General features: G+C 44.8%; 2 protein-coding genes across 11 annotated transcripts in view; both read right to left on the bottom strand.

Moving 5' to 3' along the window:
• Positions 1–300: 300 nt before the first annotated feature.
• Positions 301–15,053, bottom strand: EEF1AKMT1 (EEF1A lysine methyltransferase 1). Of its 7 annotated transcripts, none has more exons than XR_002136160.3 (6): positions 14,951–15,049; positions 9,862–10,020; positions 6,403–6,485; positions 4,657–4,937; positions 3,134–3,328; positions 301–2,999 (listed from the first exon to the last, which is right to left on the bottom strand). XR_002136160.3 is itself a non-coding variant. In XM_019715683.3 (6 exons), the coding sequence occupies exons 3-6, from the start codon at positions 10,003–10,005 to the stop codon at positions 3,192–3,194; spliced, it is 645 nt and encodes a 214-aa protein (XP_019571242.1). In that variant the 5' UTR covers positions 10,006–10,020; positions 12,670–12,913; positions 14,951–15,003; the 3' UTR covers positions 301–3,191. The 7 variants fall into 7 exon arrangements, 6 of the variants coding, with proteins under 6 accessions (XP_019571242.1, XP_074186241.1, XP_019571241.1 ...); XM_019715683.3 differs by adding an exon at positions 12,670–12,913 and having other exon boundaries at positions 301–3,328; positions 14,951–15,003; XM_074330140.2 differs by adding an exon at positions 12,340–12,913 and having other exon boundaries at positions 301–3,328; positions 14,951–14,988.
• An 8,737-nt stretch (positions 15,054–23,790) lies between these two features.
• Positions 23,791–25,554, bottom strand: part of XPO4 (exportin 4) — an 84,142-nt gene continuing 82,378 nt past the window's right edge. For all 4 annotated transcript variants that reach the window (XM_019715688.3, XM_074330132.2, XM_019715690.3 and 1 more), the window contains one exon: positions 23,791–24,011. In XM_019715688.3, the coding sequence (XP_019571247.1) occupies positions 23,814–24,011 (198 nt within the window). In that variant the 3' untranslated portion in view covers positions 23,791–23,813. The remainder of the gene's footprint in view (positions 24,012–25,554) is intronic.

Here is a 25,554-nt window from a genome sequence, read left to right as displayed (position 1 = left end):
GGATAGGTGATAGCTGTGGATAGTTGTGTACAGTTTGGGAAATTTTGCCAAACTGTTCAAGCTCTTTAAAAAAAGAGGTATACTTAACAGGTATATCTGGAATACATTCTCATCCAGAAACAAGAGTCAGAGCGACTTTCTGTTGGCAGTTTAGATCAGCAACAACAAAGACCTGTAAATTACAAAGAAAAATTGTCTTTCACACTGGTGATTTGGTGGTGGCTTCAATCACCACTATTATGTAACATTTCCCAGCCACTCCTCAAATATACATAGTGCAAACATCAGGAGAGCACACTGTTTGCATGGAGAAAAGTGCCGCTTTTATTAAGTGTATTATTAGTTTAAACGTAGTTTAAAAGGTAGCACATTCCCAGTGGAAGAAACTGGCCTGAACTCTAAGACGTACCCAGGTACCACTATTTGTGCTTTTTCTCTGAATGGCGCTCTCACCCACTTAATCACTTCTGTTGAGCACTTGCCCTCAGCCAGCTCTGACCACACGTCGCAGTCGGCTGGAACTGGGACCTGCGCTGGCTGTCAGCTGGCTGTGCTGCCCACAGCACATAGATTGCCGCTCCTCTGGCACCGTGACACCCACACACCCACAAGCACCTGGCACAGCTCCAGCACTGTCCCAGTGATCCATGAGCTACGGTGACAATAAATAGCAAGCTGTTCATTCTCCATGGTCTGTTTATTGCTCCAGCAGTTTGTCACTTCCAAGTTCCTGTTTCTTGGTGTAAAAGGTAAGTTTAAAACGAAGTCCCTAAGCAGCAGAGACTGGATACAATATGCTGAACTCCGAGGGCAGTGACCCAGAATGGGGAGATAATGAATGTGTCAATGAATAATGAGTTTATTGGACAGAATTTTGTTCTCGTTAAAATGAGAGGTTTGTTTTGAGATGGAGGGGTTGTGTTCTATCAGACTAATAGGGAAATTTACAGCCAGAGAAATCACACCAGCCATAGTTCACACACACGTTACCAGGCTTGTGTCACTGATGCAGGCAGGCGCTGTGTTTCCAGGCTTTGCAGAGTAGCAGCTCACTATTTAAGTTTTGTACCTTCTTCCTTCTTCTCACAAAGGGCCACGGTGCCTGTTCCCTTCAAGTAATTCTGTCTTGAGGGTTTCATGGCAACCCTCGTAATGCCGGGCCTGTGGTTATTGCAGAACTTTTTCCAACAAACCGACAGTATTTTTATTGTATGCTTGTTTTGGAAAACCAGAATCATTTGGGAATAGTGGTCCAAAGACATTGGCACATGCCAGCCATTCCACGTTTGGGACAAGTGGCCCACACTTCTGGTTGGATTGCATCTCTTCTATCACAGCAAAGGGAAAGGGGTCAGTTTCAGGAACTGGTCCCTGCTCTGACTGAGGAGGGATGCGGTGGAACCAGCACGGGGCCATCTGAAACAGGGCTCAGGAGTCACCAGGCATTTTGTTTGTTCTTGTCCGGCACCCCAGCACCCAGCTGAGTGTCACTTACCAGAAACCTTGGAGTTGCTGGCCAATTTGCAGTTACGGCCCTCCGCGTGCGTGCTCACACACGTACCTGGTCTATGCTTACAAAGATGTCGGTCACACAATACCTTGGGTTTTATGGTCCTGTGTAAGGGGTGCGACAAGGTCACCTGTGGAGAACTTTGGCACACAGGCAGCCCCACGTGAGGGCATGGCCCAGCCTCCTCGGTCCCCAAGCTGGTGGCCCTGTGGACTGTCTGCCGTGGGCAAGACAGGCAGGGAGTGACCAGGACTGGTCCTCACTGCTGGAGGCTGCTGGGCACAGGAGCAGACTGGAGACAGATATGGGCAGCTTGGAACCAGAGTCACGGAAGAGTGTCCAAAGCAGTGAAACACATGTTGGCTGCTTTTAAACAAAGTATAATTTCAGTTTATGTGTCAGGGTTTGCCCCTCCTCTCTCACCCCCTGAGAAATAAGGTTGCTCTCCTAATCTAAATGCTAGGTCTACAGAACGACTAAAATCTGTTATTCCTAGGCTGCTGCTCACCCACAATTCCTAAGTTACATTTCTACATGATTTGTTAGGAAAATGTGTTACTACCTCGGGTAAATTTTAGAAACTGCTTCATAAGGAAATGATATGCTAGGGATTATTTTTAAAGAGCAGTTATACTTGACACTATCCCACAGAATGACAACCTGAGGTCTGAGAAAGAACAGGACTAGCCCCACATAGGCCGCGTGCAGGACGCTCTCTGGGATGTGCTGGGTTTTGCTGCAGTGAGAACAATCTCCCAGTCTCTGATTTTCAACCTCATGTCACAGAAAACTGCAAAAATACCAGAGGTCTGTTTATCCTTTACCCTGTCTCCCCCAGCAGTGCCACCTCACATAACTACCACGTCACAACCACAGATGGGCACGGGCACCGTCCAAGACCGCACACAGTCCACTAGCTGTCCACGCACACGATTGTGCGGGGCTGTCACGTGTACAGACTTGTGTCACTGCATCGTCGAGAGTCCCAGCAGTCCCAGCACCACCAAGTCCCCCCAGCCCGTCCCAGCCTCTGCTGCCCACTGACCTGTCCTCCGTGCGACAGTGCTCTTCTGTAAATGAAAATGCAATCTGGGCCCCGCCATCCACCCACATGCGGGTACCAGCAGCAGGTCCCTGGGTTGCTGAGGTGGAGGGGGGATGTTTTGAACAGTACTGGGGTCCAGCACACGCCCCACATCCTTCTGCTTTGGCGTTCGGTTTGCAGATGGTGCTTCCATGTTTTCAGGTAAGTCGGAGCCTTTGCTGTGGCTGAGGTGAGAGTGGAGGCCACCTCGCTACATCCAAGGAGAAGTCCCACAGGCTCTGGGACACCAGTGCCTGAAGCGAGTTGTGTGTCCCCGAGGGGTGCTGGGTCCTCCGGGAAAGTGGCGGGCAGCCAGAAGGAGTCTACTGGGGACAGAGGGCCCAAGGCAGAGGCCGAGGTCTCTCCAATCCAGGTGCTGGCCGAGCCACCAAGCTCTCCACACTTCTGTCACCAACGATAAGTGAGGACAGCAGCCGGATGGGTCTGAGATTTCTTCCAACTACATCCCACAGACTCAAGCTGAACAAAGCCTGAGCTCTGAGTCGCTCGGGGAAGCCCGGGGAGGCCCCTGCCCTCACCTTGTGAGCTGCTGTGCAGGGAGGTCTCGGCACTGTGACACGGCATCCTTTCTGGCACTCAGACATCGTGACCCAGCCCAGAGTCATAGTTCGCATAACAGCGGAACTCATTGGCCAGCACCCGGCGGTGTGTCGGGAGGAAGCTGCAGGGCGTCACTCCCAGGAGCCTGGCTGCCTCCTCCTCCATGACAGCACCTGAGGACACACCAGATGGGCTGAAATGGGCAGCCTGCTGGGGCGGTGGGCAGCGATCCCACACTCAGCAAACGCAGGAGTTGACTTCTGGTCCTTTATTTTCTGCCACACATTTGCAGAGTACCCTTTTTATTTAATAAACAATTTTTCCTACATCTGAAAAGCTGATGCTTGTAGAGCTTTCGAAACACATTTTATTCCACAAAGCAACATGACAACAGCAAAAGTAATTACCAAAAACTGCTCTTTTCCAAGTGAGATCAAGAACCCTTTTCAGTAATGTGCGGTCTTGCAAACCCATGGGCACATTCTCCCCCACCCTTGGCTGACCAATCCCAGGTCCCTCAGCCCATCCCCGGCCACTGCTGTGGACGTGGCCCTGGACACCACGCACGGGCAGGAAGCCCACACTGACCCAGACACGTTTCCTGCCACTCCCCGTGTGCACAGCCCAGCGCATTTGCTTCCAGCCTCGTCCGGAGGGCATCTTCCCTACCCCCACTTGCAGCTCCACACGCTGTGCCAGCCCGTCTGCCCACAGTCCCTTGTCTAAAGCATAGTGCTTTAGACGAACTGGATCCTGTCCCTTTGAAAATCCAAACTCCGCCCAGCACCCGGGTCCCTGGGGCCCGAGGTCACCGCTGCACGAGCAGCCGGGGGAGCTGAAGCACAGCCCGCTGTTCTGATTCCTTCATCACTTACCAGGATTAGGAATTCATTTCTTCCGTGTGTTTTGTTGCATTTTTTAACCTAACCCCTAACACCAAGTATATGCTGCACTGAGGTCATCAGGTAGCGGCTGAGAAGCTGGGCTCAGCCATCCAATCAACAACCCTAAATGAAGACGATTAGAGTCGGGTCACACAATTCCACAATGGAGGGCCGGCCCCACTGCTCAGCCTGGGGACCAAGGGACAGCACCGAAGGCCCTGACACCAGGCTTCCCAGACCAGAAGACAAGTCACCGTTTTAGTTCTCGGTCAAATTTCAGCACAACCTTCTTAAGCAGCCGCTACCTGAGTGTCCCCAGAAAGGACACTTGTGCCTTAACAAGCCTACTCTCTCGCTGAGTTGACCCTTGGCTGTCACCGACTCCACAGGCCCCACCGAGTGGAGGCTGGGCGGCCACCACTGAGGATGCTGGTGACAGAAGCTCACGGTGCTCATGGCCCGTATGCGTGTCGGCGGGTAGTGTCATCAGTCCCCGTTTGCAGCGAGGGAACTGGGCAGAGTACGGAACCCCGAAGGCCACAGTGAGCGGGAGGCTCAGGGTGTGAGGCCGAAGGTGTCCCACAGCTCCTGGCACCGAGCTTACGAGCCGCACTCACCTGTGCACAGCAGAATCTTGCCCCGAGTCAGGTACCGGACGGTCTCGGCCGTTTTCTTGAGACAGTCCGCAGAGAGGTAGGGGGGATCTGCTATCACGACGTCAAAGCTGTGCGCAGCGACGTCCCCAGGTAAGTCCAGGGGGCGGCTGTAATCGTAGAAGATGAAGTCCTCCCCGTACACGGCGAACCTCCGGTCAAACTCAAACAAGCAGACGGAAACGAGCTCGCCGCGCAGCTCCCTCAGCTTCTGGTAAACGCTGGGGGTGCTCACGCACGCCACCCTGAGGACAGTGCGACAAGCACAGGGAGGGGCGTCGGCGCACGGCTCCCGGCGCCGGCCTTCCTGAAGGAGGCGCGCGGGACGTGTCAGAGAAAACTTCATGCCCTCACTTTTAAGGAATCTGGTATTTAGAATCTGCAACTCGTAATTTTAAGGTATGAAAGGGATAAATGTGCTTTTCACAACAAAAACAAAGTAAACATTAGACACATTACCTATTATTTTCACATTCCTTTAACATTTCACTTTTAGTCAAACTAAACACTTTGAAGTTATTTTGTAATATTCATCATCTTGAAAGAACCCCAAATAACTGCCTCGGTAACTCCAGCTTTCCAAAAAGATACATTAAAACTAGGTCCCAGTGCAGACAAGCTGCGATGACTGCCTGCTTTCTGCACAAGGAAACAGCGGCAGCTGCAGGTTCTGAGTGGGTGGCCTGGGTGCAGCTGTTCCAATAGTTCACTTGTAAAACCGACTGCAAAAAAGCTACAAGGAGCTGCAATACAGAATTATAGTTGACTGTGGCCCACCTGTCACGGGGTACTGTGGCTCCGCCCTCCCCAGGACACTACCGGAACAGAAGTCAGGTGCACCGTCATGGTCGCCCCACGGGACAGTGCAGAAGGACACTGACTTTTCTCAATCCTCTGTAACTTTTAGGTGTTTATCATGCATATATGTTACCGTCCAAAAGAATACTTCCTTTAAAAATTAAACTCAGATTTAACCCTGTGAGACGCATTTGTCACCAGTTACAGCGTCACGCCCGGGCTAGGTGCCCAGGCTGCCGGGCAGGCTTCTCAGCCCAAACACACCGGAAGCGCATCCCCACGCTGGGCCCCGGCTCCTAGCTTCTGTGGGAAACATGACGTGCCAGTGTGGGGTGGCAGGGGCCACCTAGCCTGGGGGTAGGGGGACATGTGGCTACTTGTTCCCTGTGCTGCAATGTCAACAAGTTATAAATCTAGAAGTGCCAATATAAACATGTTATGTAGAAATATAGGTGTAAATACCAAAGAATATTGAAAGGGAGCTGACAAAACGCGGAGGTGGACAAGGGGAACATAAGCAATGGGTAGTTTTTTGAACAAGCCTTTTAGGACCATGACTTTAAAATATACCTATGTAACATCTAAACAAGTTAACAAAAAAGAAAACCTACATTGTTAAAACTTCAGAAAGGTCAAATGTTAGGATTTTTTCCTTTAACACAAACTCGAGGGGCAGTGAAGAAAGCAGCAGCCCAGCAAACCTCAGAGGACAGAGATGAGATGCCCCACACTGAACAGATTCTGAGGTGTCCAACGCTGCCTGGGAGCCCTCTTCTCCCTCCTGATCACAGACCGCCATCCACAGTGTTTGCAGATGACAGCCCAGACTGCTTACACACCATTTCAGCTAGGAAGGACATTTAAAGCATTACTGTAGATTAAGACAAAAGAGGAACAGAGTTTCCAGCTCACCTGCCACCTTCCCCAGCAGCCGCGATGGCTTCCTTGGCAAGTCGCAGAGCTGTCTCCTGGCTATACCAAAACTGGCTCAATTGCTGTGACAAGGGATGAGTTGAAATCATTTTAGAATTGGCATAAATATTGTTTTGAATCTATGTATTTAGATTTTTTCTTTTTTTAACTGTATATTTTTTAATTACCTTAAATTAATAGCAGGCCCTAACTATTAGGTTGGTGCAAAAGTAACTGAGGTTAAAAAAAAAATGCGAAAACCGCAATTACTTTTGCACCAGCCTAATAATTAATGGCGTGTATGGGCTGCTAACACCACCGACGGAGACGACAGCTTTTCCGGATGAAGAGTGTACTCCCCTTTGTAGGAGTCCTGCCAAAAAAACTGATCCTGAATCTGATTAAGCTCCAGATTGAACCACCAACTAACAAGTTTACAAGCGCAGAGGCTGCCAGCAGGTGTTAACCCACACCCAGGGCGCCCCTCTCAGGTGGCCTCCTGTCTGCACCTGACCAAGGCTTCCTGAATTACTGTTTTCCCCTCAGGGGTAAGATGTTTGGTTTTCATCTTGCTCCTATTCATGTTGGCTGAAGATTTCTTTTTAAATTTCTAGCTACCCTTAATTATCCACTCACATTTATACATTAAGGATGACTTTAATAGAAAAAGTGGATTCCTCGGTAATGCATTAGGCCCACTTCTCCCTTGGATGACAGGGCCGGGGCAAGTTGTGTGCTGACAGCTCAGAAATGCAGGTTTTAAATCTTTACAAAAGAACATATGATTTTTCAATACATGCAAGAAGAAAGTATCTGATAAAATTCAACACCCCTCCATAATTTAAAACAAACTCTTAGCAAATTAGGAATAGTAGGGAACTTCTTTAAACTGATCACGGGCATCTAAAAGAATGACAGCCGGGCCCAGCCCAGTGGCTCAGGCGGTTAGAGCTCCGTGCTCCTAACTCCAAAGGCTGCCGGTTCGATTCCCACATGGGCCAGCGGGCTCTCAACCACAAGGTTGCCAGTTCGACTCCCTCAAGGGATCGTGGAGCCCCCTGCAACTAGCAACGGGCAACTGGATCTGGAGCTGAGCTGCGCCCTCCACAACTAAGACTGAAAGGACAACAACTTGACTTGGGGAAAAAGGCCTGGAAGTACACACTGTTCCCCAATTAAGTCCGGTTCCCCTTCCCCAATAAAATCTTTAAAAATAATAATAAATAAAAATAAAAGAATGACGGCCAATATCATACTCATAGTAACTTAGTCTCTTCCCCCATGAGATTAGGAACAAGGCAAGAATGTCTACTTTCAATGTCTTATTCAACACTTTACTGTGAGACGTAGCCACTGCATTAGAACAAGAAAATAAGAAAAAAAGGAGTGAAACTGTTAATATTTGCATGTTATGATTGTTTCCTTAGAAAATACCAAGGAAAAAATATTTCTGAAGACCGATGTTAATTTGATATATGTACATATGAAGTCACGTCTTTGTACCTATGTCTGCATGTCTGTCTAACCATTCTCAGCTACAGGAAAGATGCACGCTGACACCCTCTCTCTGCTTAGAGGAAAGCCTGGGGATGTAGCATGGAGGGGCTTCTGCTTCATGAGATTTGGGTGGAGGTCCTTTACTGATGGCTAGCGAGCTGCCCTCCTCCCTCACTGGGCGTGCACAGGACAGGTTTTGGCTCTACTCATATTTTAAAAAATAAAAATCTTACTCTTCTTGTATTACATTAACTCAAAAAGACATATGCACGTTGCAGCATTATTTACAACACCCAAGATAGGGAAGCAACCTATGTGTCTGGTAGCAGACAATTGGATAAATTGTATACAATGGAATATTACTCGGCCATAAAAAAAAGAATATCTTTCCATTTGTAACAACATGGATGGAACTAGAGGGTATTTGCTGAGTGGAGTCAGAAGTGCCATATGATGTCACTTATATGTGGAATCTAAAAAAAACAAAATAAACGAACAAACAAAACAGGAGCAGACTCATACATACAGAGAACATTTTTATGGGAGGACGTTGGGGCGCATGGTGAAAAAAGGGGAAAGGATTAAGAAATACAAATTCGCAAGAGCATTTGAGATCTTGCTTCCCAGCATATGTCATCAGTTTGGCTCAAGTAAACTTATAAAAATTCAAAACAATTTTTTAAAAGTACAAATTTGCAGTTATAAAAAGTCACAGGGATGTAAAATACAGCATAGGCAATACAGTCAATAATATTGTGACAATGCGGTACAGTGTCAGATGGTTGCTGGACTTACCACAGTGATCACTGCTTTAGGTGTACAAAGGTTGAATAACTATGGTGTACACCTGAAACTAATATAATAATGAATATCAACTGTAATTGAAAACCTAAAATTTTTTTAATTAAAAAAGTGTCAAAATTATAAAAATAGTTAATTCTAAGTAATGGGATTAGGGCTACTTTATATTGTCATATACTTTCTATAGATTACTTTTAGAATTAGAACAAAGCACATAGCATTTTAAAAATCAAGCAGAAAGAAAAGAGAAAGAGATGGGCTACTCAAGAATAATGCAGGTCTTCAAGTTTCTACTATTAACCACCTACAGAAGAGTCAAGCTGGAAAAACAGAAAGAAGGGGAGTAGTGAGAAAGAGGCTTCTGGGTCGGAGTAACACTGAGAGTAATGGAAAGAAACATTTTTATCATATTCAGTTTCACACAGATGGTAAATAGGAAAATTTTACATAACTTAAGAAATCCAAACTTGAGAGAATGTAAAAGACTATAAGAAAAAGCAAACCAACAAGCACATGAAAGCTTTCTCTCAGTTGCAAAGGGATGGAGAAAGACATAGTATCACCCAGGACAGTCAAGACAATTCAAGCCTCATCTAACTTCTCAACTATTGCCTTTGAAAATTCAAATTTCTATGTTCCAGCTCAGGTTAGGAGTTTCCCCGAACTCACTTTTTTTTTTCCTAACTTCTATTTTTAATTGTACCTAAAAATACAGTTAAAATACACATCATGCTATTCATACCTTCTGGAAAACTCACTTTCATCAATGTTTCATAACATATGGAAGCCCAGTGACCCACTGTTGCAGGGACACATTTTCCCTTCCCACAGGGTTGCTGGGCTCCACAGAGCAGCCGCCTGCAGCTGCACACAGGAAGGAGGCACGCCTTTGCCCTGGACATAATGACATGCCATCCCCTGTTAAAAAGTCCCCTCCTCTGATCATCAACCAGCCTGAGAGCAGAACCAGCAAGTCTGCATTTATGCCGTCTTAAAATATTCACACACTGCTTGCTGGTTCAGCTCCCCAAATAGGTTATCAGGTCCCGAAGGACAGGTGACATAGATTTGGGTGTTTGCAGGGCACAGACACACACTGGACTGGCTCCAGAACAGGTTCCATACCAGTACTTCCTGAGAGAGCCGGACGCATTCACATACCCAGTTCTCTTCTATTACTCCGATGTTGTATTTGTCATCCCCACTCGGGTCAGGGTGTTGCTTCTGCTCAGCATAAAATTCCTGGAGAGCTGCTAAGGTGTGGGAAGAAAGCTGGAGGACATCGTCATCGTCTGAGTCACTCATCTCACAAATTGTGACCTGCAGATAAAGAGCTGTGAGGTTTTTTCCTTCCCATCAAATAACAAAACAATTTTATCTCACAGCAAGGATCTAAACTGAAGGTGTGTTTTCTAAGGGAAACAGTCATACTTAAATGAGATTAAATATCTACAGAGATTGTCCACAGAACTACAGCTTAACAAATGCAGAATTTTCCAGTACTCCTTGTCAACGAAAAATACATTCAGCCTAAGCGAAAGCTTGTAAGTTTATTTGAGCCAAACTGACGACAACTGCTGGGAAGCAGTCTCAACGGATTCAGAAAATGCTCCAGCAAATGGCCATTTTGCAACTTACCCTGTTTCGCCGAAAATAAGACCTAGTTGGACAATCAGCTCTAATGCGTCTTTTGGAGCAAAAATTAATATAAGACCAATTTTTGCTCCAAAAGATGCATTAGAGCTGATTGTCCGGCTAGGTCTTATTTTTGGGGAAACAGTATTTTATACAGCAGAATCAAAGGAGGAAGGTTACATGAAATCCACTGGTTGTAGATTAAGGGGGTGGGAGAAAGCAAAGCGGGAAATCTCTAGGATTGAATAAAAAGAAAAATGGAGAGACACATACTTCTTTTACATTGGTGGGTACAGGACAGTTAATAGCATTTTACAGCACACAGAGATGGTATTTGGGGAACAAGAGAACAATGAGGGATTTTGTAGTTTCCTGCTCAGGTGTGGTGGGTTGTGCCTCCTGGGGGAAGAGGGGGGTCCGGAAATGGATTACTCTGACATTCCAAGGGTCTGTTATCTTAGATGCAAAAAGACAACAGATAGGCTCACTTAAGGTAAAGACTGACCTTTGTCAAGGAAGTTATAGACCAAGGATGTGACTTACCGCCATGGCCCACCTTAGTTAGGAATTTTTTATGCACACGCCACCCTATGTGGTTATTTTCAGTCTCCTGAGCTTGTCAGGTTTAACATGTACACTCAGCTTTCACAAATAAGATTTTCATTTTGATTCCTTGCAGAACAAAATTTTCACCACAAATATCTGAAGATATTTTGATTTCTCCTAGTACCCCAATGGCCATATGCAGAAATTTCACACTAGAGTCTCTGAATCAGAGATCTTTTTATACTTGACGGTCACTGTCCAGGTGATCTAAGGCTCCTGGGTGTTACTGACAGAACAAGGATTGATTAAAGAGGAGCATATAAAGATGTGAAAAATAAAAGGGGTGAGAAGGAGAAAAAAACAGAGAGAAAAGGAAGGTGTTTCTGTAGAACTGATGGCCAGGCACAATTACTTCTTTGGGTACCGGAGTCAGCCAAACTGCAAGATTAAGGCATAGCCCTCCTTCAGCCAAGTCTGCCCAAGACCCTAGACAACGCAAGTTCAGGGGCTTCCCCAAACCACCCTTATGTTCAATAATTTGCTAGCAAGACTCACGGGGACTCACTGAAAGCAATTATACTCACATTTGTTACACGGAAAGGGTAAAAAGAGAACCACCCAAGGAAGAGATACATAGGGCAGAGTCTAGGAGAGTTCCAAACAGGAGGCTTCCGTGGCCTCAGGAAGCATCACCCTCCTGGCAGGTGACAATATGCAGAGTCCTGCCAACTGGAGGCTCAGCTGAGCATGTATCTAGTCTGTATTGAGCCTTCGTGGCATTGGTATGACTGACTCCATCACTACCCACCTGGATGAAGTCCGTCTCCAGCTCCAGGTACCTGACTGGGGCTGATATGGCCTGAGGATCCTCCATGAATAACAGACATTCCTGTTACTTGGGAAAGTGTTCACAGGTTACCTGTCAAAGGTCAACCTCTCTTGGGTGAGGTCCGATTCTTTACTACACAGGAACCAAACACATTTCTAAACCGTTCTCTAAGAGCACAAAAACAGCTCCTACCCTTAATATTATAAGACCAAGTCTTAGATTAATTTTTGCTCCAAAAGGCACATTAGAGCTGATTGGCCGGCTAGGTCTTATTTTGGGGAAAACACGATATTGGGTTTTGAAATATCTCAATTTTACAGCAAGTGATGTGCTGAAAGCAAAAATTATTCAAGAGTTTCAGCACTTGCTCTCTTTCTACTGCAAGGCCTGTGTAGGTTTATCAGCTCCAAAGCCTTAGCCTCAGGCCAGGGCCACCAAGGTCAGCTGGAATAGCAAGACTAACACTAGTTCTGCAGGCCGTGGTAGTGTTCAAAAGACCAGGAGTCACCACTTAAATGAGAAATGCACCCAGATGCTTTGTTCTCCTTTTCAAAATCAAAGAGCCAGCCATTCTACCTGAGAACCTCATAGCAAAAACAAAACCTTGAATGTACCAACTACTGACATACCAGTGTACTTTCAGGAATCTCAAGAACGGGTAAGTCACGAAGTCACAAAAGAAGGAAAATGCAGATGATTCCAGTTAAATGAAGCTCAGGAAAACGCAGATGAAAGCAAGTAAAAGAAAATCACAAGGTTAAAGTCAGTGGTTCCCTCTGGGAGTGAGATAGGCTTGGAGAGGAATACACGTAATTTCTTAAATGTCTATTACATATCAGCAGACCTGTGCATTTGATTCTGTAGTAAAAAGTGCCTGAAATGGCTTCCAGCAGCTTGATGCCTCGCCAGAGTATCATTTTAGTTTACTGCACAAAGAATAAATCTTCAGGAAGGCATACCAGGTGCTACCAGGCTGAGTTTCCAGGCAGAAAGTCCAAAGATGAGTGTGTGCATGCTGCACGGCTGAGAACACACAGCAAACTGCTCTGCAAACTACCAGGAGGTTCCATTTTGGTTGGGCATTCAGGATTGAAAGTTCCTTTCACTCGAAAAAATCGGACAACTATTACAATCCATGTCTCCTGGCAGAGGTGAAGTGTACATCCAGTCCTGATCAAAGGTGCGTGACCATGTCTAGAAGAGCTGATGGACAAAGAAAACCGTGTGTCCAAACTCACATACGTATAGCCTTGCTATAGACAGGAATATTTGGATTTTTATTTATTAATACTAAGCACTTTCCATAGCTGCATCCGGGGAGAAGTGCTTCAAATTGCAGCTTAAAACCTGTTAGCAAATCATTTAGAAATAATACATGAAAACCATAAAAACAAACCAGGTGATTTTAAGTACAAAACAAAGAATTCTAAAGAGCAGTTTAAGAAAACTCTCATGGCTCTGAAAAGAAATAAATTTGAATCTCTATTTTGGTAGAATTTTATTTTAAAAGAAATAAAAATGTTATTTTAAAATTTATTTCAAAAATTATTTTAAAGAAAGTTTATTTTAAAGCTGGTGAAATGCATTCACTTGATAATCATTCGCTGAGGCACTACTTTGGACTAAGCACCATTCTGGGTGATGGGAGTCAAAGTTCCTGTCACCTGGGAGCTTAGGCAGGGATAGAGGACGAACAGTAGTAACAAAAATGTATGTTGAACAATGACAAGATCAATGGAGGCACCTGTGGCGAGTCAGGGCTGCGATTTCAGCATTCTGACTTTCCTACATTACTAAGGCGGAGTTCAGGAGCACATCACCTAAGTGGGAAAAAGTGAAATGCTGACATAATAGACATTACTAAAGACTAAATTAAATGAACCTTAGTTTTAATATACTAATTTTGTTTTGCATAAGTCATTATGTAATAATTTTCTAAGTGGGTTTGTGAAATCGCTGTGGGAGATTTTCAAGTCCAGAAGAGTTGGGAGGTGCTGTGTTGTTATTATGACGTTGAGCCTTATTACCTGGTCCACAATGTAGATCAACGGCTCTACCAGGTAAGATTTGCCCGCCCCGTCCCCCCTCCCCCAGGGGAACATCTGGGAAAGTCTGGAGGCATTTTTGTTTGTCACAACTGGAGAGGGTGTTAATGGCCTCTACTTAGTGGGTAGAGGCCACGGAAGCTGGCAAACTCTGTACAAGGACAACCCTCCATCACACAGAACTATGGGACCCAAAACGTCAGCAATGCTAGGGTTGAGGAACCCTGCTCTAGGCAGAAAGGCACAATTGTGACCATGTGGTGAGCCCTCTGCTGCAGGAGCTGCATTTCCTGCTGCAGATCAGTAAAGAGCAAGTGCAGGTAGAGGACCGAAGTGAAACCGCAGGTGGCTCAAGTTGGCCTTGAGGGAGAAGGCAGGATGGAGCATGAGGATGACAGAAGAACAGCATGAGCAAAAATAGTGGGCTCGTCAACGCGCAGCCTCAGCAGGAGAGAGTGGACTCCTAACGCGCTGTGCGGTTCCTTTGTATTTCTTTAAACTGCGCTCAAGTCAGTACAGCTAATGTAACCTAAAAAGAACGTCCACAGCCTGGGATTCCCACGCACCCATTTCCCAAGACCGCCCCCACCTCATGTAGCACGGGTCACCGCGCGCTCTCTGCAGGTAACTCCGAGAAGGCAGGGCGGTGCGTGGGAATCGCACTAACCCCAGTAACACCGATTCCCCGGAGCCCCCCCGCGGCTCCTCCGCGAACCTCCCCGCGACAGACGACGGGAGCGGCCCGGCCCTCCGCGCGTTCCCGCTCGTCCGCGGTCCGGGAAGGGCCACGACCTGCCACCCTGTCCTCGTCTCCGCGTGTGCAGCTACCCCGCTTTCCAAACGACGTACGCTGTTGTTTTTAAACTAACTTGAAGAAATCCAGTTAGAAGTTACGTCCAGTCCCGTCCTCTGGATCCCGTGTAACCACAATCCCTGTCCAGGAAGCCGGCCGGTCTTCACGTCCCCGCGGCGCGGGGATCCCCGCCCAAGCCCTCCCGTGACCCTCAGACTCCGTCCCCGCTGTCCTGGGCGCCGGGACGGCCCAGCGGCCACGCGGACCCCCACCACCTCGGGGAAGGTCCAGGCCCCCTCTGAGCTCCCACAGCTCGTTGGCCGCGCCCAGACACCATTGATTGTACCGGTCCTTCCCGACCACACAGGAAAGCAGTGAGAAAGGAAGCCGCCCCATGCCCACCTCACAGCCGCGCCGCCCGGCCACTCACCGCCACGCGTGCGCTGGGACAGCCGGGAGTATGGGCGGGGCGGCTGAGCCGCGCATGCGCATGCGCAACCCGCCGGCGCGATCCGGGCGCGCGTGCGTCCCAGCCCTGCTAGCAGCCCGCAGGCGCTGACTCTGGCTGGGAAGGGGGTCACTCCAGCTCCTCTCTCGTTAGTGCCTTAGAGAAAGGCGGCAGTACAAAAACTTAAGGTTTTAATTAGATCCCCTTCAAACTAAATGTATTCCAGGAAACCTATTTTGCACTTGAGGGATGTACATTTCACAAACGTCCATCAAGGCTTCATTTGTCTACTCTTATAATCGAGAAATCAAGACATTAAATAAGGACATCAATTATTAGATAAAAACCCTTCAAACCCTGCACTATAATCACATTTTTCGTCGGTACACTTTGCCCCCCCAAACTTAAACGTGGCTACTGGAAGTCCAGCCACCCGCACTTAATATTTCGGGGTTGGCCGCAAAGAATGCGAGATCTGGTTGGTGAAACCGTCGTCAGCCCGAAATTAGACCAGCTACTGATTTGCCAAATAATCTGTCAGCCAACAACGTTTATTAAAATGATTCCAAATATAGGTCACTTTTTGGTGCGCTGGCTTGCTGTGCTGACTCTTCAAAGCTGTTAGTGTTTCACTTTTTGAGTGCATCCTTCAATATGTATTAAACATCTAGCAAACGGGCCCTTATTAAAAGGTTCCTTCCACTCTGGCAGTTACCAAATGGTAAGGGATGTATTTATTTTCCATTCCCCAAGGCAGTCAACCTATATTACGTTCCTACCTTCACTTCCTTTACCAATTTCATTATTGTGCTCAATTCTATATATTCTGCTAAATTGCTTTAAATCCTTTCTAGCATAAGATGAGGATATGAATGAATGGCTCAGCTGCCAAATAATACCATTCAATAGTTCATAAAAAAAGGTTTACAGGGCCGGCCCGGTGGCTCAGGCGGTTAGAGCTCCGTGCTCCGAAGGCTGCCGGTTCGATTCCCACATGGGCCAGTGGGCTCTCAACCACAAGGTTGCCAGTTCAATTCCTCGAGTCCCGCAAGGGATGGTGGCTCTGCCCCCTGCAACTAAGATTGAACACGGCACCTTGAGCTGAGCTGCCTCCCGGATGGCTCAGTTGTTGGTTGGAGCACGGGCTCTCAACCACAAAGTTGCCGGTTCAACTCCTCGAGTCCCGCAAGGGATGGTGGGCAGCGCCCCCTGCAACTAAAACTGAACACGGCACCTTGAGCTGAGCTGCCGCTGAGCTCCCGGATGGCTGAGTTGGTTGGAGCGTGTCCTCTCAACCACAAGGTGGCCGGTTTGATTCCTGCAAGGGATGGTGGGCAGCGCCCCCCCCACCCGCAACTAACAACAGCAACTGGACCTGGAGCTGAGCTGCGCCCTCCACAACTAAGACTGAAAGGACAACAACTTGACCATTGTTCCCCAATAAAGTCCTGTTCCCCTTCCCCAATAAAATCTAAAAAAAAAAAAAAAAAGTTTACAACTTTGGGAGTTAACCATAATTTCTATTTAAAATACTGTTTCTAGGTCTATAGTAGTAACTCATGTTTTATTTTTACTTGGGTCGCTATGAACCGATGACACATCTATTAAACCAAATATTTCAAAACCAGGTCTAACTCAACAAAGGAGTAGGAAAGAAAATATATAAAACAAACTAAAATCAATAACATGAACCAAGAAACAACTTTTATGGTAGTGTATTTTTACAGAGGTAATGTTTCATACATACAAGAGACTGCCTTGGCCTAAAACTTAACAAATTAATGTTAAAGCAGATTATTTTTGGTTTGAAACGGATCTTTTTAAGCTTTCAAAGTTTCAGTTGCTGTCATAGCATGTGAGACACAATAGTTATCTTTATGTAATGTGTATTACTATTTTTATAATTGAAGTGACATAGACGTCAGGAAGTTCAAATAGTTATACCTCCACCAACAGTGCTGACTGCTCAGCTTGCCAGTAATACATGAGATTAACATTTTCCTGGTGAAACATTTGCATTGTAATTTAATAGTGTTTATAAATCATAAAAAATTTAAAATGTCAAAGGCAATTTTATTGGCGTTGATGTAAAGGGAAAAGTACTTGTCAAGTTAAACTGGACTTGAATGAACATTTCAAATCAATTTCAATTCAGGAATTATTCCTTTTGTGCACTCAGAAATGATTTTTGTTCATCTTGCTACTCTTCAGAAACGGTGCATAAAAGAAATGGAGATTACTCTGGAAAGATCTCTTAAGATGAAGCTAGACTCAGTTTTTCTTTATAAAAATAACCCATGACCTATAATTACGAGAACACAGATTCAGGTGTTTTTCTTCTTTTCTTTAAGTGCTTTATTATCAAATCACTCAAATTAACCTAAGCATATTGTAAAGGATGCTCCCTAGAATTCTAGTCCCATACTATGCGTTGAGAAGAGACAAATACTGTGTTTCCCCCAAAGTAAGACCAGGTCTTACATTAATTTTTACTCCACTAGGGCTTATTTTCAGGGGATGTCTTATTTTCTCATGTACAACAATCTACATTTATTCAAATACAGTCATGTCATCTTCTTCTGGAACATTGTCATAACATATTAAATGTGTCCGTCTGACTGATGATCTTAACTAGGGCTTATTTTCGGGGTGGCTCTTATTTTCGAGGAAACACGGTAAGACGAGGAAAATCTGATTAAGATCTTCACACTGGGCATTGGTATGGTAAAGCCTTTAACTTAACACAGCAAAGAAACTTGTGTTATTTCTCCAATTTATGTGGTAACAGCTAAGTTACAAAGAATTAGTGATGCATGAAACTCACTTCGGAAATCAGGATTTTGTTGTTGTAGGAATGAGCATATTCAGCAGAAACTGAAATGCTCAAATAACTTTGTTTAAAAAAAATACAGTAACTATAGTGAACTCGATCACAATAGCATCATGGTGATTGTGGCTGGGGCTCTAAGGGCACACTGTACTGGTGTGAAGATATCACAGTATTTAAAAATGACCATCATGCATTAGACTTTGTGTTAGGGCAGTTACCTAATGGAGCAAAATGTGTTCTCAGACTTTAAATGTAATGGAATTTATTGAGCATCTATTACTATATTTTATCCATCAGTGTGTCTCAATTTTTTTCTTTGGGAAGAATAATTTATATTGAAAGAGTTCAGCAGGGTTCTGATATATGTGCTAGAATTTTGACAGTATGCTGACATCAGTGCTGTATGGAGTTTCTGAGCAAAAGATTTTCTCATTAACATCACCAAATATGCCCCCTACTTCCACTTAGTTTTAAAACACTAAAATTGAAATGGCATTTGAGATTACAAAGACCCAATCTGGGATCCCATGTTTAAAAGAAAAAAAAATTCATAATCTAACATACAGAAGGCATCATTCATAAACCACTCAATATAAACCACTCAATATACACCAACTGTATTTTTAGAGATGTCTTTTAAGAACAGTATCAGATTTCTATATTTGGAATCTTTAAAATCATCTATGGCTCTCCCAAATGACAGATGATTAGCTTTTGCCCAGGGTACCATCCTTATTAAAGAGAGAAAACAAAAAGTCCAACACCTACTCTGCTTTGTCCTCTTAAACCTGAATTTTCTTTATCCACCCTCGGAGTGGACTCAAATCTCAATCTAATCTAAGAAATATCATTATAAATCAATGAATATTCAAAGCAAAATCAAGTTTAAAATACATATATTTTTTCTTAAAAAATTAACTTTTCACTGCATACGTTTACAAGATTTAAGATTAGATAAAAGGGGACAATCTAACACACAGCAGAATGTAATTTTCCACTTTACCTGAAAGACCAAAAACAATGACCGAAACCACTAAAAATATTTACTACAAATATGCCCCAAATACAATGATTTAATGACTAACTCTAAAATTGTTTCTAAGACTGTGAGCTGAGATAAAAATAAATATGCTCAGTATTACAGAATTAAACAAAACGTTTTCTTTCTGAATCCTGGATATTCTATTAAGGTTGGGTATTCTCCCAGAAGGTAATGCAAGTCTTTATCTATACAGATATGTCATCATGTTTTTATTTTTAATTATTTTATGACTGTGTAATGACCCCAGTGTCAATCTCCTATGATGGTAAATAAACTAGCACCATTTCAATCAGTTTCATAAAACAGTCTAGCTAAATACCCATGGACAAATCACACACGGTCAAAACAAAAATGTAATAAAAATATTTAGTGAAAAGACACATTTTAACTCCCATTTGTGGATTTAAAAAATACAAATAAAATTTTATCAACTTGATATTCATCTTATAACTGGCTCAATACATAACTTTGATTTATTTCCTAAAATCGTATTGTAGCATCTTTTGAAAAATTAAATGTAACTTTATAACTTCATTAGTAATGTTAATAGAGGTAAATAGTTAAAACAGTAAACTTACCCCTGGGTCTCTTCAAAAAACTGAAAAGTCTTAGTGTAAGTTTAAATTTTTAATATTTATAAATTTAAAAAATTGTACATGTGCTCAATTGTAGCAGTGGTAATATTTTGTGACGATGAAACCAAAGTCACTGCATGGAGCTTCTCTGTGCAGACAGCGAACCACACCCCCGTCTTTGCAATGTCATAATTTTATGTGGTAGAAGACACCACACCGGAAGCCTGGACTCATAACACACTTGAGATCCGTTAGGTACATAGGGCAGGTGCAATATTTAATTTCAGGCTCAGAAGGTTAGCTATTAGTACATACCTGATAGCTCCTAATAGCGAGGCCTAAGAATATAGACAGGAAAGGAGGAAAAAACCTCTCCACTGCTGGGAAAGCCTGGGGACAGGTAGGAGCAAACCGCCGCGGGGGAGGAGGACATAGACCCTGGGATGCAGATGTGCAGGCCAGCCTCCCATCAGCACCCAAGCGTCTCAGATGGTTCAGTCTTCACAAAGACTTGGACTGGGAGCCAGGGAGAGAGACCGGTCACGCTATCCATCCTCTCAGGACAGAAGGGATGCCCTGTTGTTCAGCTCCTATCTTTACCTGAACCATATCTACTCTTTGGCTAAATATGTCATGGGCTCCCATCATAACCATTAGGATGACTTTACATTTCTACATTTAAATTAAATGTTTCAGTTCAACTTGAACCATGGCACTTTAATTTGAGCTCAGCAATATACCTAACGTGGACATTTTTAAGTTTACGAAATCGATTTTTAAAGAATTCTTAAATGCAGTGTTTTCAGGACATAGTTACCAAGTCAGAGAATATCCACTTACATTTTAAAATAATTTAAAACATTATTATATCCTCAAATCAGCTATGTTGTCTTGTAGAAGCGTTTCCAGGAAATTATGTTAAAAACTCATATCCAAATCAATTCCTTATTCTCTGGTTTAAAAAACAAACAAACACACAAACAAACAAACAAACAAAAAAACCCTAAGAAGTATTGAGGTTCCTTCTGTCGTAACAGTTAATATTTTATTCAGGAACCAATAATGATAACTATCTGTCACAGCTAACTTAGTAAGGTCTAATGACAACCACCTGTAATGACAGAGGTGGCAAACAGAAACAACTAAACTGTAACAGACAAAAATCATATTTTAAGGACTCAATCAACACTGTATACTAGGGTACTCAGACTTGAAATCCTTGAAATCAAGAGTTCATTCCCTTCGATACTTGAGTTCACCCAAGTATTAACAGAAATGGGAAACATGGTGACATTAGAAATACAGTCAACATTTTTGCTAAAAGAGAAAGTTCAATCAAAGACAGTAAGGAGAGTGTCAGATTGAGGGGGGAATTAGAGATGCTGCGCTTTGAAACAAAAAATGTGAAAAAAAGGTAGTGACCATCTCATCTGAACAGAATAATGTAATAAAATTAGATACATGGCTTACAATGAAATAAGACTAAATTCTTAAAATTAGTTTGAAAGACTGCAGTTTTTGTTTGTTTTACATAAAATGTCACACCAGACAAAAACTCAATGCAGTGATATTAACATGTCACTCCCCTGCCTTCCAACAATTAAAAGACAGTGAGGCAGAAAGATCCACATGATGGTGCTGAAAAGGACACTGTCAAGTACTGACTAGTAATTTAGCTACCCAGGCAGCCACCCATCCAGGACGATAAAAAGAAGCCAATCCTTTTAACAAGGCTACAAGAATATAGTTACAGGTGCTGTAACATGAATACCAATTGTGAAAGTACAAATTGTCCTTAGTGATTGTGCCTTGGGAAACAAATGGGCCAAGAAAAATAAAATCAAAAAATGAATTGAAAACTAGAGGCTAAAGGTTACTATACATAAACAACAGAAATTTCATATAACATAAAATTTCTCAAAAATCAAATACTCGACAGTGTCCCTTTAACATATATATATATATATATATATATATATATATATATATATATATATATATAAAGGAGGCACAAATAATGTTTTTGTTTTTAAAACTCTCTTGACAACAGTTTAATTTAAAAAAAAAAAAAAAAAAAGAAGCAATTTGTCAGAATTAAGCCAGTATTCTCGACACCCACTGGGCCAAGAGCACTGAAACAAAATCCAAAAAAACTGAAAAGTCAATAAACATAGCTAAAGACAAAACTGGACAAAATAAAACACAAGACCCAAAGTAAACAAATATCCGATTAGGAACACACACACACACACACACACACACACACACACACACACAAACACTTGAGGAGTCTAGCTGTTGCAATTAAGTGGCATCCCCATTACCTAAAAATGCTGGTGGCATTGTTTTCCAGTTTGCCACTAATTAACATTAAGTATTGTTTGGTCCAATCTGAAGTAAATCTTGTTTTAATTAAAAGCAGTCTAATGAAACTGCAGTATTATAATCGCATCTAGACGAATTTAGTTAAATACATTTCCATCTAGATAAACGTTGTTAAATACAGATACCTTTCCATGTACCAGGGCATTTCTTTCCTACTCCTGTTTGTGTACTATAGTAACCTGGTTACGGTTGCCATGGCCAACGGACCTGCCCAGTCAGTTTCAGGGCCCTCTGGCAAAGGGGTTGCACTTATCACACAGACACACAAGGCTCACACTACCCGCATGAGCTGGGACACAGACAGTGAGACAGTGCCAATCAAAGTGATTCCTGGTGCTCATGACTTCAAGTTCTTTACAGGAAAGAGAAGAAACCTCAAAGTGTTCAAAGTGTTTTTAAAATACGTGTATTTCATGATGTGATACTGGTTGTTTCCTAGCTGTCTTTTAAGACGTTTTTGCTCTACCTCAGTTGTTATCAAATGGTGATCAAATTAAAAGAAATATTCCTCAAAGTTAGGGCTCCAGGCTTTGCACCAGCGCATGTCTGGTGTCACACGTGCAGACTGGGTCTAGCTCACACACTCCAGTTCTGGCAGCTGGAGCTGTCAGGGGCAGTTACACACACATGCACAGCGTCACGTATGAAGGAGCACACTCTGCCATCAGACAGCAACCCCATGCTCCACAGCCAGCCGAGCACGTGGGCGCCAAGGACACAGCAGGACACCCGCCCTCCCAGCAGTGCTGCATGGCAGCAGGCAGTTCCATATGCCTACAGTTTACACACTAGTTTTCATTCCCATAATCCAAGGGGGAGCGTGGCAGCAGTACAAAACTCCTGATTAGAAAAGCAAACTAGAGGATGCGTTTACCTCTTAAATTAAGTTTATGTGGCTCCTGTGAAGTGAGGAAACACCAACCCTGGCATCATTACTGCCCCTAATGCCTTGATGTATAACAGTCGGCGGGAAGCAGTCATTCCCATTCTTTAAAGTGGTTATTGCTCAACAAGCCGTTCAGAGCAGAGCTGCGAGGCTGGGCAGAAACACAGTCAGACCACATGCGCAAACGTCTCGTGGCACAGACCCACAGGACACACCATCAACAGGGCACCAGGCTCACCGCATCACAGCCTCACCAACTCGGAAGCAGCAAGACTGGATTTCTTACTAAAACAAGTCTGCTCTTTTTGTGTACTTTCTTCTTAAAATTAAGGCAATGAAATAGCTACAGTTCCTAAAGTTCTTTTTATGGAACAAAAATGTACATGTATTTTCCTCAAGTTCAGGCATCCAAGAATGCTCAGATGCCTGTTATACAAAACCTGCAACACCAGCAGACGTTATAAAAGAGCGGTTGCGAGCGTCCCTGCGGAGACCACAGACACCAGCTGACAGTTCCTTCGAACCATCAAAGGGAAGAAAAAGCACGAAAGCACAAAACCTCTTGCGGTTTCAACATCCTCTGCCTCGATTCAAAACTTGTGGGGTGGCCAAGGGAGGAGCTTTTGCCGCTGAGACCGCCAGGGCCCGCCAACGGGAGCTCTGACTCCGCAGGTGTCCGCTGGCCCAGCTCCCGTGACGCGGGTGGTTCACGGACAATGTCTGAGAACCTGCCGAGCATGCGGCCACCTAATACTTCATGGCAGAAGCTCTAGGCTTTGGCTAGCCACCTAACGCTTGACAAAGGCAAAAGGCACTGACTGTGATCTCCTGGTGCCCACCCGTCTGCACATGTATGGAATCTCATTTTGAAAATGTTAAGTCACCCTTCAAAACCTACAAGACACATATGAGTGATGGCTGGCCCCTAACAGCAACACTGGCTCGAGGCTGACCTCTCCCATGTCACATTACAATCACACCGCCAGGCTCTCCAAAATCCCAAGTGGCCAAGGAACTGGGGGCAGAACAACACTCAGTCACCTGTTAGCAAGTCAGGGCACTTTGCAGAAAGGGTCTGAATTAGGCATAGTTTTGTTCTTTATTTTACACACAGGAGCCCACCAACATTTGCCATAAACTCCTCTAAACTCTTTAGGAAGGCCATCTTTTGCTTCCGGTCCAGCGTGGGGGGCGTGCTGCTTGCGGTGAGCTTGTTGAAGGCATCTGCCAGTCTCTGGTAAATGATGGGGTCTTGTTGACTTGACAGTAATGTTTCGACCAATTCAGAATATTCAGCCTATTGAAGAGAGAAAGAGCACGTAAGAACAGCCTTCCTCAAACATGGGTAGTTCCTGGCGTCACGCCCTGGGCACCTCTCAGAGGCCAGGTAGGCAGCTCTTCCTACAGGTCAGCACTTACTGAAAGCTTGCCATACACAACAGACTGCTCACCTGTCAGAACAACCCTACGAGGTACCAGGCTCTGTGGATGCTCCTGCTTTCAGGTGACAGGTGGCAGTTCTCACACAGTGAGATTAGTCAGGCCCCTGAGTGAGAATCCAGGCTGTTCGGCTGCAGAAGCCATGTGATCACCAGTTTTGTTGTGTTACCACCTCTGTTTTCAAACCACATGACCCCTGTGTATTGCATTTTATAGGGAACCTAAGTCTGCAGCCTGACTGCGTTTCCCAGAGGCTGCACACAAATATGGTGGGAGCTGTTGGGAGCCCGTGGCAGAGCAGGAGGGTGTCAGTCTGCTCTCCAAGTGGAAGGACAATGCCTGAATGACTGCGCATGCAGCTGCCAGTCAGCACTGTGCCAGTGGCTCTGGGAGGGCGCAGGAGCTCGGGCCACACCAGGGCACAGGCTATGCACGGAGCCTTTGTCTTCAGTGCCCCCATAATAAAGCCTTAAACAGAGGGCGGGGCTGGAGCTAAGGTAGATTCAACCAGCACAGCTTTCCAAGATAAGCTCTCTTGAAAAAAGGCTGGTCTGCCACCATTTTTCATTAGCTTCTTGTGGTGAAACCAAACGTCAACTACATTTCGGAAAGAGACGAGCAAGGTGCAGCACCCCACCCCCACCCACAGCCTGGAGCCAGAGCAGCTGCCCTAATTGCCCCCAAGGGACAGGCCTGCTCGCCGGCGAGAAAACAGAAAGGGCCAGAAACAGCCAAGCCTGTGGGCCAGACCAGCAGGACACTGGCCTCACCCACCCCAGGCCTGCTCTGTCTCCTACAAGGTGCGAAGCTTTTACAAGGTAACCACAACGTACGGCTTACGTATGTGGGGACGAGAAGCCTCTCTTCCTAGGAAGCAACTGGAAATCAGTGACAGAGAAAGGCCCTGAGTGAAACCCCGAGGACCTGCAGCTCGGGGCAGACGGGCCGGGCAGCCGCCGGCCGGGGGTCTTCAAGTGGTATGAAGACCACCCTGAAATCCTATCTTTTCAAAAGGGGAAATAAAATGAAACCCTGAGCACCAGTCACAGCAAATGCTATGGTCTCTACACTTAAAAACTAATGTCAAGGCTTCTCTAGCCAATCCCTTAGTCATGCTGGGACATATGGGGGGCAGGGGGAGGTTCTGGGAAACTGAGGCAGCTGATGACCAAGTATGATTCTTCTCGTACAGTTGATGGGTCCTTACTCTACTGGGACAGGGAAGGGACAAAGGTGACCCAGAATAACCTTAACCCAGTATCAGTGAGTGCTTGAGTCTCTAAAAGCTCAAAAAAAAAGAGGAAAGAAAAGACACTGTTCCCCACACCGTAATCGGCAGTACCACACTGTGCTCTCCAGACTCTTTGAAGGCAGCGTCCTCTGCGTGCCCAGTCTCACTC

This window comes from Rhinolophus sinicus, chromosome 16, assembly GCF_057876585.1.
Source record: "Rhinolophus sinicus isolate RSI-liver-muscle chromosome 16, RSI-T2T, whole genome shotgun sequence".
NCBI classification, from domain to species: Eukaryota; Metazoa; Chordata; class Mammalia; order Chiroptera; family Rhinolophidae; genus Rhinolophus; species Rhinolophus sinicus.
Note: the sequence above shows the minus strand (reverse complement) of the source record. Positions and strands in the feature narration are given on the sequence as shown.

Bases quoted from the DNA above. Each gene is read 5' to 3' on its own strand.
- EEF1AKMT1 (XM_019715682.3), bottom strand. From the start codon at position 10,005: ATGAGTGACTCAGACGATGACGATGTCCTCCAGCTTTCTTCCCACACC. The intron at 6,486-9,861 runs GTATGTGAATGC...CCCTTGTCACAG, and splicing joins GAGTAATAGAAGAGAACTGG to CAATTGAGCCAGTTTTGGTA. The intron at 3,329-4,656 runs GTGAGTGCGGCT...GTGTGTCCTCAG, and splicing joins CAAGATTCTGCTGTGCACAG to GTGCTGTCATGGAGGAGGAG.